We start from the raw sequence: 11,884 nt of genomic DNA, 5'->3' as shown, positions 1-11,884 counted from the left end.
ACTCCTTGAAACCATACAATGTTTTGGCCTCAACTGTTTTCTGTGGTAGCGAATTCCACAGGCTCACCACTTTCTGGGTGAAGAAATTTCTCCTCATCTCAGTCCTGAAAGGTTTACCCCGTATCCTTAGACTATGACCTCTGGTTCTGGACTCCCCCACCATCGGGAACTTTCTTCCTGCATCTACCCTGTCAGGTCCTGTTAGAATTTTATAGGTTTCTATGAGATCCCTCCCTCATTGTTCTGAACTCCAGTGAATATAATCCTAACCGACTCAATCTCTCCTCATACGTCAGTCCCACCATCCCAGGAATCAGTCTGGTAAACCTTCGCTGTACTCCTTCTATAGCAAGAACATCCTTCCTCAGATAAGGAGACCAGAACTGCACTCAATATTCCAGGTGTGGCCTCATCAAGGCCCTGTATAATTGCAGCAAGACATGCCTGCTCCTGTACTCGAATCCTCTCGCTATGAAGGCCAACACACCATTTGCCTTTTTTACCGCCTCTGGCACCTGCATGCTTACCTTCAGCGACTGGTGTACAAGAACACCCAGGTCTTGCTGCATATTCCCCTCTCTCAGTTTATAGCCGTTCAGATAATAATCTGTCTTCCTGTTTTTGCTACCAAAGTGGATAACCTCGCATTTATCCACATTATACTGCATCTGCTATGCATTAGCCCACTCACTCAATTTGTCCAAATTACCCTGAAGCCTCTCTGCATCTTCCTCACAACTCACCCTCCCACCCAGTTTTGTGTCATCTGCAAATTTGGGGATATTACATTTAGTTCCCTCATCTAAATCATTAATGTATATTGTGACTACCTGGGGTCCTAGCACTGATCCCTGCGGTACCCCACTAGTCACTGCCTGCCATTCGGAAAAAGACCCATTTATCCCTACTTTTTGTTTCCTGTCCGCTAACCAATTTTCTAGCCATCACAATACACTACCCCCAATCCCATGCTCTTTAATTTTTACATACTCTTATGTGGGACTTTGTCGAAAGCCTTCAGAAAGTCCAAATAAACCACATCCACTGGTTCCCCCTCGTCAATTCTACTAGTTACATCCTCGAAGAATTCTAGTAGAGTTGTCAAGCATGATTTCCCTTTCGTAAATCCATGCTGACTCTGCCCGATTCTACCACTGTTCCAAGTGCTCTGCTATAAAATCTTTGATGATGGACTCTAAAATTTTCTCCACTACCCACGTCAGGCTGACTGGTCTATAATTCCCTGATTTCTCTCTACCTCCCTTTTTATGTTCTTATGAGAAGAGATTTAAAAGAAAGAAGGATCTGCTGACACACCACTGCACTCACACTGGGGAGAGACCATTCACCTGCTCCGTGTGTGGGAAGAGATTCACTGAGTCATATCACCGTCTGACACACCAATGCACCCAAACTGGGGAGAGGTAGTTCATCTCCTCTGACTGTGGGAAGGAGTTCACTAATCCATCCAACCTTCTGACACACCAGTGAGTTCACAATGGGGAGAGGCCGTTCATCTGCTCCATATGTGGAAAGAGATTCACCCAGTCATCAGCTCTGCAGACCCACTGACTTGTTTACACTGATCAGAGACCATTTAAATGTTCTGACTGTGAGAAGAGCTTTAAAAGCAGAAACTACTTGATGCAACACCAGCGAGTTCACACCGGGGAGAGGCCGTTCACCTGCTGAGTGTGTGGTAACAGATTCAATAATTCATCCACCCTGCTGAGACACCGGCGAGTTCACAAGTGACTGCAGGGATTGGATTCTGCTGATATTGCTGCTGTTAATTTTTCTTTCGTTGGATGTGGCCATCGCTGGCAAGGTCAGCATTTGGTGCCCATCCCTAATTGACAACTGAGTGGCTTGCTAGGCCATTTCAGAGGGCAGTTAAGAGCCAACCACATTGCTGTGGGTCTGGAGTCACATATAGGCCAGACCAGGTAAGGACAACAGATTTCCTTCCCTAAAGGACATGAATGAACCAGATGGGTATTTTTACGATCATGGATGATAGTTTCATGGCATTATTACTGAGACTAGCTTTCAATTCCAATTAATTGAACCCACATTCGAAGGCCATTAGCCTGGGCTTCTGGACTATTAGTTCAGTGACATCACCATCTCCTCTGAACACATCAATGTTCATTCTGATATTTGGAGTTTGTTTCTGCTGATGTTAATAACCCCAATAACTGAGCTGGAGTTTAATATTCTGGATAAATGTCAAATAAAATCAGCTTTGTTTCCAACACATTGAGTGTCCGGAGTATTTGTTTCCAGGATAAGAGGAGACTAACTGAAATCCCGCTGTTGCCAGTTCCAATTTTGGGCCTTTTCTCCTCTGTTAAAGAAGAACTTGTATTTTTGTAGCGCCTCTCTTGACATCAGGATATCGCAAAACACTTCACAGCCAATGAAGTGTAGAAGAAACTTTACTCTGTATCTAACCCATTTTTTTCAGCAGAAGTTGTTCAAAATGTTGTAGCTCTCTCCTCAGCTCTCCCTCTCCAGCAGCACCTCCAGCAACCGACTATAACACTGTCAGCTGAGGCTCGTTGCTGCACTCAGCAGTCCCAATTAGGCAGCAGCCAACCCCAGTGCTGTAGCTGCCCTGCGAGTGTTTGATGGGACAGTGTCGAGGGGGCTTTACTCTGTTTCTAATCCTTTTTTTTGTTGAGGGGGCCTTAATTCCCCAGGCCCCCTTTGTATATATTTCAAAATAACTTTATTAAAAACAGGTAAGTAAAACAAAAACTCATTAAAACAGCACTATCTGCATCGATGATGCACTCGAGCACCTGCGGTACCCACCGGTCGCGGATGGCCTCAAGCGTACCGGCGAACACCGCATGCTCCTTCTCCAGGGACACCCAGGCGCGAACGTATCCTCGGAAGAGTGGCAGGCAATCAGGGTGGATGGAACGCCCAACGGCCCGCAGCCTGGACCTGTGAATTGAAACCTTGGCCAGGCCCAGAACGACGAGGAGGTGCTCCTCCCGGCCCACGCTGCTCCGCACCGAGTGCCCAAAGATCAGGAGCATGGGGCTGAAGTGCAGCCAAAACCTGAGGAGCAGCCCCTTTAAATAGTCGAACAGGGGTTGTAACCTCGCACATTCCATGTATACATGGAACACGGACTTGTCCAGGCTGCAGAAATTACGGGCGGCCTGGGCGTCCAAGAACCTACTTAAAAGTCTATTGCGTGGGACCGCCCTGTGCAGCACCCTCCACCCCAGGTCCCCGATGTAAAGAGGGAGGACTCCTGTGTAGAGAGACCTCCTCCTGGGTTTCCCCTCACCGCCCAATGGCAACAGGGACTGCTATTGCGTGTCTGGGCAGCTGATGAGGTCAAGGAAGTGGAAAGTGTGCAGGAGCAGCCCGTACAGGAAACCCCTCCCCCGCCGCCAGGCTTTCCCCCAGGACCCGCGTGTAATAGTCCCCCAGAACGTCCTGAGGAACTCCACGGTCAGCCCGTTCAGCCCCAGGGATTTGCCCCTCGAGTGCCAGTGGAGGGCACCGGTCAGCTCTGCCTCAGGGTCGGGTACATCCTGGGCGGCAGCACCAGGCTGCTGGGAGGGTTGAACCTCACAGGTCTCGCCCCCACCCAAGACACCCGACCCATCGGCCAAAGGGGAGACTTCTCCCATGGGGTCCACAGGAATTCCCACCATAGGCCTCTCCCTCCTCATTCGGATTTGCCAAATGTACGAGGGTTTTATTCCATCTTGAGGGACAGGGGCAGCTGCTTAGGGCTTGAGGCCCCGATGGTGATAGTGGTGGGGGAAGCCCGAGGACCCACACCCAGGGATGGACCCCAAAACTCCTGGTCCTCTTCAGAGGAGGGGTGCCTCCTCCTCTTATTCCGGGAGGGGCGTGGAGGCTCAGAGACCTCCATCTCAATACAGGCTTTTGCTTCTGTCCCGGCATCCCCCCTGCCCAGATTCCTTGGGCCCGTGCTCAGCCTCGGGGCAGGTGGGCTCCCCTGAATTGGGACCAGGGCTAAGCTCAGGCTGTCCTATTACGTCCAGGGGGCGCACCTTTGGGTGGTTTGTCTTGCACTGCGCCTTCCTTCCACCCGGACGGGTCTCCCTCTCCCCACAAACGGCGCCACCCTGGCCTGCCGAGGTGGAATTGGCGGCCGGGGAGGTTGGCGCACCCCTTGCAGGCATAGCACCCCGCCCCGTCCGAAGTCCAGAAGATGCGGTAGGTCACCCCCTAGAACTCAACATTAAAGTGGCCCTCCAAGACCTCATCCCCGTGCCAGCTGCATAAAGAGCTGGCGGGGGAAGGAGTAGACATGTCGGAGGCTGTTCTCCCGAAGACTGAGCGGGACTGGGGTGATCCCCGACCTTACCTCCCCCAGATGGTGCACATGAGGGAGAGCAGCTCACTGGGAATGAAGGGCGGGACGTTTGATAGCATGATCCGCTGCGCAGTGTTCCCTTGAGGGTCCACCGGCAGGAAGGTCCCCAACACAGTGAGCCCCTTACTCAGGGCCAGGGACACCGTCCGCTCAGTCTTCAGGAAGAACACAGTCTTCCTGTACATCTTCGAGGCTGCAACAATGGCCGAGATGCCAACAACCTCAGCCATTGCTTTTACGCGGACCTCAATGTTGGGGTGGGGATAGTTTTAGTGCAAAAGGCTTATAGGGAGTGGAATTCTTAAAGTGCATACAGGAGAGCTTTTTGAGCCAGCACGTAGAAAGTCCTACAAGAGAAGGGGCGGTACTGGACCTAATCCTAGAGAATGAGGCTGGACACGTGGTAGAAGTGTCAGTAGGGGAGCATTTCGGGTTAGTGATCATAACCCTGTAAGATTTAAGGCAGTTATGGAAAAGGACAAAGATGGACCGGAAATAAAGGTACTGAATTGGGGGAAGGTCGATTTCAATATGATAAAACAGGATCTGGCCAAAGTGGACTGGGAGCAGCTACTTGTAGGAAAGTCTGCATCAGACCAGTGGGAGTCATTTAAAAAGGAAATAGTGAGAGTTCAGGGCCATCATGTTCTTGTAAAGGTGAAGGGTAGGACCAACAAGTTCAGGGAACCCTGAGTGTCAAGGGATATAGAGGATTGGATAAGGAGAAAAAAGGAGGCTGTTGGCAGATTCAGAGGGCTGAAAACAGCGGAGGTCCGAGAGGAATATAGAAAGTGTAGGGGGGGTACTTAAAAACATAATTCGGAGAACGAAGAGGGGACATGAAAAAACACTGGCGGGCGAGATAAAGGAAAATCCCAAGGCACTTTATAAGTATATTCAGGGCAAGGGGATAACCAGGGAAAATGAGGGCCCATTGAGAACCAAAGTAGCAATCTGTATGTGGAGCCGGAGGACGTAGGTGAGGTTGTGAATGATTATTTTTCACCTGTGTTCACTATGGAGAAGGATGATGTAGGTGTAAAGATCAAGAATGATACCTGGACAACAGGGGTTAAATAACGAGGAGACATTACACAAATTAGGCCTGTTTTCGCTAGAATTTAGAAGGTTAAGGGGTGATCTGATCGAAGTCTTCAAGATATTAACAGGAAAAGACAGGCTAGATAAAGATAAACTATTTCCACTGGTTGGAGATTCTAAAACGAGGGGCATAGTCTAAAAATTAGGACCAGACCCTTCAGGAGAGATGTTAGGAAGCACTTCTTCACGCAAAGGGTGGTAAAGGTTTGGAACTCTCTCCCACAAACAGCAGTTGAAGCTAGAACAGTTGTTCATTTTAAATCTGAGATAGATTTTTGTTTAGCAAAGATATTAAGGGATATGGGCCAAAGACAGGTATATGGAGTTAGGCCACGGATCAGCCATGATCTCATTGAATGGCGGGACAGGCTCGAGGGGCTGAATGGCCTACTCCTGTTCCTATCTTCCTATGTTCCTATGTAACATTTGTCAGTATTTTGTTTTCCTGGAATCCCTATTCTGAGTTTCAGACATTTCAGTGCCAAGTGGACCAGGTGTTTAAAGGTCATTCATTTCTCTATTTCCCCCTCATTATGAATCTATTTGTGGTATTTGTCACACTGAGCACAAAGGAAGGTGGTGGTTGTAAGCCAATCATCTCAGCCCCAGGATATTGCTACAGGAGTTCCTCAGTGCAGTGTCCTAGGCCCAGCCATTCTCAGCTGCTTCATCAATGACCTTCCCTTCATCAGAAATGGGAATGTACACTGATGATTGCACAGTGTTCAGTTCCATTCACAATGCCTCAGATATTGACGCAGTCTGTGCATGCAGCAAGACATGGGCAACATTCAGGCTTGGGCTGGGAAGTGGAAAGTATCATTCATGCCACACAAGTGTCAGGCAATGAACATCGGTGACAAGACAGCATCTAACCACCTCCCCTTGACATTCATAGTCAAATACCCCACCAGCTACATTGACTAGAAACTTAACTGGACCGGCCACATAAATGCTGAGGCTACACGAGTCGGCCAAAGGTTGGGAATTCTGCGGCGAGTAACTCACCTCCTGACTCCCCAAAGCCTGTCCACTATCTACAAGGCACAAGTCAGGAGTGTGAGGGAATATTCTCTACTTGCTTGGATGGGTGCAGCTCCAACAACACTCAAGAAGCTCGACACCATCCAGGACAAAGCAGCCCGTTTGATCAACATATACTGTAAAAGTAAAATACTGCAGATGATGGAAATCTGAAATAAAAAGAAGAAATGCTGGAAATACTCAGCAGGTCTGGCAGCATCTGTGGAGAGAGAAGCAGAGTTAACGTTTCAGGTCAGTGACCCTGATCACTCCCCATCCACCAATTTTAACAGTCACTTCTTCCACCACTAATGTACAGTGTTTACCATTTACAAGATGCACTGCAGCAAATCACCAAGGCTTCTTCAACAGCACCTTCCAGACCCACAAACTCTACCACCCAGAAACACAAGGGCAGCAGGTGCATGGGAACACCACCACTTTCAACTTTCCCTCCAAGTCACACACTATTGTGACTTGACAATATATCACCATTCCTGCACTGTCACTGGGTCAAAATCCTGGAACTTGCTACCTAACAGCACTGTGGGTGTAACTGCATCACATGGGCAGCAGGGTTTAGGAAGGTGGTTCACCATCACCATCACTGTCTCGAGGGCAATTAGGGATGGGCAATAAATGCTGACTTTCCAGTGATGCTCCGATCCGATGAAAGAATTAACAAAAGAAAGAAGCTAGAATTGTTTGTTCTGAATTTCTATTCTGTACTGACTTTTAGAAACTCCTTTTACAGGGTATTAGAACGGGAAGATTTGCAGACGGGGAACTCACAGCAAACATCACATCAAAATCTGACAGATTCACTCAGTACATCAGGAGCTAAAGAAGGAAAAATGTTTCAACCAGTTACATGGCCTGAAGAAACATCGCACCATTCACAGTTGGGAGAAATCGTCCACGTGTTCTGTGTGTGGACGAGGTTTGAACTGATCATCCAACCTGGAGATACAGGAGGACGCCAACACCACGGAGAAACCGTGGAAATGTGGGGACTGTGGGAAGGGATTCAGTTCCCCATCAAAGCTGGAAACCCATCGGCGCAGTCACACTGGGGAGAGGCCGTTCACCTGCTCCGTGTGTGGGCAAGGATTCACTCAGTCATCCAACCTGCTGTCACACCAGCGAGTTCACACTAGGGAGAGTCCGTTCAATTGTTCCATATGTGGGGAGGGATTTAATTGATTAAACAGACTTCTGAAACACCAGTGCATTCACACTGAGGAGAGTCCGTTCACCTGCTCCATGCGTAGGAAGGGATTTAATCAGCCAGCCAAACTACTGACACATCAACTTGTTCACACTGGTAAGAGACCTTTTAAATGTTCTGACTGTGAGAAGACCTTGAAAAGTAAAAGGGATCTGCTGAAATGCCAGTGCATTCACACTGGCGAGAGGCTGTTCACCTGATCTATATGGGGGAAAGGATTCACTCAGTCAACCTCTCTGCTGAGACACCAGCGAGTTCACAAGTGACTGCTGGGGTTGGATTCTGCTGTTATTGCTGCTGTTCATCATATCCAGGACTGAACCATGTTCACTCTGATAGTTGGGATTAGTTTCTGCTGATGTTAATAATCCATATAAATGAGCTGCTGTTTAATATTCTGGATAAATGTCAATCTGTGTTCAAACGGCTCCTGACTGGTGGTCAGATCTAGTATTAATCATCTGATCTGTCCATGCTGTCCTCAAAGAGGTGGGTAAGGGCGCAGACATGAAAAAGGTCATGCGGCACTGGTTCAATGTGTTCCTCTCTGAGTTGCTGGGGGTGTGGAAGGAGAGGATCACTTCCACTTCCCTCCTCACAGTGAGGTGGTGGTGGTGATGGGATCAAAGTATTTTTGACATGAAGCTATCCATAGTCAGCCTCAACATCAACAGCAGCAAGGGGGGGGGGCGGTCTCTGCAGATTTCACAATCTCTCAGTCCTCAGGGAAGGGAGGTATGCTTTCTGCAGCAAACACACACCGTAACGGGAAATGGGCGCCAGCAGATCTTTTCTGCCCTGTCCTCCATGAGGATCCATTGGTCCAGGCAGCAGGCCGCCAGGGGGTCCATCTGCCTGATTGCCTGCCCCTCTACCGAGGTTACGTTCGCACCCAGGTGTCCCTGGAAAAGGAACATGTGGTGTCTGCTGATTCACTTGAGGCCTCTCGCGACCGGTGGGCACCACAAGGGCTGCAGTGCATCGTAGATGCTGAAAATTGCATTTTAATTTGAGTTTTTGTTTTACTTATTCGATTGTAATAAAGTAATTTTATACAATGTATATAAGGAGGGGGGCCTGAGGATTAAAGGCCCTCTCGACAAATAGTATATAAAAGGGGCCTGGAGTATAAAGGCTTCTTTAAAAAAAAAACAGGGTCAGAGACAGAGTAAAACACCCTCTACACTGTCCCATCAAACACTCCCCAGGCAGGTACAGCAGGGGTTAGAACATAAAAAATAGGAGCTGGACTTGGCCATTTGGGGTAAAGCTCCCTCTCAACTTCATTGGCTGTAAAGTGTTTTGAGACGTCCTGATGTCATAAAAGGAGCAACAAAAACACAAGTCTTTCTTTAACAGAGGAGAAAAGGCCCAAAAATGGAACAGTCAACAGCAGCATTTCAATTAGTCTCCTCTTTTCCTGGAAACAAATACTCCACACACTGTGTGTTGGAAATAAAACTGATTTATTTGACATTTATCCAGAATATTAAAGTCATAGTTATACAGCAGGGAAACAGGCCCTTCGGCCCATCATGTCTGTGCCGGCCATCTAGCACCTATCTATTCTAATCCAATTTTCCAGCACTTGGCCTGTAGACTTGTATGCTATGGCTTTTCAAGTGCTCATCTAAATACTTCTTAAATGTTGTGAGGGTTCCTGCCTCTACCACCCCTCAGGCAGGGTGTTCCAGATCCAACCACCTTCTGAGTGAAATTTTTTTCCCTCAACTCCCCTCTAAATCTCCTGCCCCTTAGCTTAAATCTATGTCCCCTGGTTATTAACACCTTCGCTAAGGAAAAAGGTTTCTTCCTATCTACCCTATCTATGCCCCTCATAATTTTGTATACCTCAATCAGGTCTCCCCTCAGCCTTCTCTGTGCGAAGGAAAACAACTCTAGCCTATCCAGTCTCTCTTCATAGCTGAAATGCTCCAGCCCAGGCAATATCCTGGTGAATCTCCTCTACACCCTCTCCAGTGCAATCACATCCTTCCTATAGTGTGGTGCCCAGTACTGTAAACAGTACTCCAGCTGTGGCCTAACTAACATTTTATACAGCTCCATCATAACCTCGCTGCTCTTATATTCTATGCCTCGGCTAATAAAGGCAAGCATCCCATATACCTTCCTAACCACCTTATCTACCTGTGCTGCTGCCTTCAGAGATCTATGGACAAGTACACCAAAGTCCCTCTGACCCTCTGTACTTCCTAGGGACCGACCACCTATTGTATATTCCCTTGCCTTGTTAGTCCTCCCACAATGCATCACCTCACACTTCTCAGGATTAAATTCCATTTGCCACTGCTCTGCTCATCTTACCAGCCCATCTATATCGTCCTGCAATCTAAGGCTTTCCTCCTCACTATCTACGACACCACCAATTTTTATGTCATCTGCAAACTTACTAAACCTACCTCCCATATTCACGTCTAAATCATTAATGTACACTACAAACAGCAAGGCTTCCAGCGCTGATCCCTGCGGTCCACCACTGGTCACAGGCTTCCAATCGCAAAAACAACCCTCGACCATCACTGTCCTGCCACTAAGCTAAGTTTGGAACCAAATTTCCCTGCATCCCATGAGCTCTTACCTTCTTAACCAATCTCCCATGTGGGACCTTATCAAAAGCCTTACTGAAGTCCATGTAGACTACATCAGCTGCTTTACCCTCATCTACACATCTAGTCACCTCCTCGAAAAATTCAATCAAGTTTGTTAGACACAATCTCTCCCTGACAAAGCCATGCTGACTATTCCTGATTAATCCCTGCCTCTCCAAGTGGAGATTAATTCTATCCCTCAGAATGTTTTCCAATATTTCCCTACCACTGATGTTAGACTCACTAGCCTGTACTTACCTAGTTTTATCCCTGCTACCCCTCTTGAATAATGGTACCACATTCGCTGTCCTCCAGTCCTCTGGCATCTCTCCTGTGGCAGAGAGGATTTGAAAATTTGTGTCAGAGCCCCTGCTATCTCCACCCCTGCCTCACATAACAGTCTGGGATACATCTCATCTGGGCTTGGGGATTTATCCACTTTTAAGCCCGCTAAAACCGCTAATGCCTCCTCCCTTTCAACGCTAATATGTTCGAGTATATCACAATCCCCTTCCCTGATCTCTACACCTACATCGTCCTTCTCCATCATGAACATAGATGAAATGTAATCATTCAAAACCTCACCTACATCCTTCGGCTCCACACACTTTGGTCCTTAATGGACCCTACGTTTTCCCTGGTTATCCTCTTGCCCTCAATATACCTATAAAGCACCTTGGGATTTTCCTTTATCTTGCCCGCCAGTGTTTTTTCATGTCCCCTCTTTGTTCTCGGAATTATGTTTTTAAGTACCCGCCCCCCCTTACACTTGCCATACTCCTCTAGGGCCTCTCATGTTTTCAGCCCTCTGAATCTGCCATAAGCCTCCTTTTTTTCCCCCTTTATGCAATCCTCTATACGACTTGACATACAGGTTCCCTGAACTTGTTGGTCCTACCCTTCACCTTTACAGGAACATGATGGCCCTGAACTCTCACTATTTCCTTTTTAAATGACTCCCACTGGTCTGATGTAGACTTTCCTACAAGTAGCTGCTCCCAGTCCACTTTGGCCAGATCCTATTTTATCATTTTTAAATCGGCCTTCCCAAAATTCAGTACCATTATTTCCGGTCCATCTATGTTCTTTTCCATAACTACCTTAAATCTTAGAGAGTTATGGTCACTATCCCCGAAATGCTCCCCTACTGACACTTCTACCACGTGTCCAGCCTCATTCTCTAGGATTAGGTCCAGCACCGCCCCTTCTCTTGTAGGACTTTCTACGACCTGACTCAAAAAGCTCTCCAGTATGCACTTTAAGAATTCCACCCCCTTTAAGCCTTTTGCACTAAAACTATCCCAGTTAATATTGGGGAAGTTGAAATCTCCTACTATTATTACCCTATTATTTTTACACCTCTCTGAGATTTGCCTATGTATCTGCTCCTCTATCTCTTTCTGATTGTTTGGAGGCCTGTAATACACTCCCTGCCAAGTGATTGCCCCCTTTTTGTTTTTAAGTTCTACCCATATGGCCTCATTTGAGGAACTTTCTAAGATATCATCCCTCCTGACTGCAGTAATTGACTCCTTGATCAACAATGCATGCCAC

The 11,884-nt window shown here is 47.5% G+C and overlaps 1 protein-coding gene across 1 annotated transcript; it reads left to right on the top strand.

Annotated features, from left to right (window-relative positions):
- Positions 1-5,386: 5,386 nt before the first annotated feature.
- Positions 5,387-7,921, top strand: LOC137348601 (zinc finger protein 664-like). Its single transcript, XM_068013886.1, has 3 exons — positions 5,387-5,401; positions 7,466-7,659; positions 7,705-7,921. The coding sequence occupies exons 1-3, from the start codon at positions 5,387-5,389 to the stop codon at positions 7,919-7,921; spliced, it is 426 nt and encodes a 141-aa protein (XP_067869987.1).
- Positions 7,922-11,884: the final 3,963 nt, after the last annotated feature.

The sequence above is a fragment of the Heterodontus francisci genome, chromosome 34 (assembly GCF_036365525.1).
Source record: "Heterodontus francisci isolate sHetFra1 chromosome 34, sHetFra1.hap1, whole genome shotgun sequence".
Classification (NCBI taxonomy): domain Eukaryota; kingdom Metazoa; phylum Chordata; class Chondrichthyes; order Heterodontiformes; family Heterodontidae; genus Heterodontus; species Heterodontus francisci.
The sequence above is the reverse complement of the archived record's forward strand: the minus strand, read 5'-3'. Positions and strand labels throughout refer to the sequence as shown.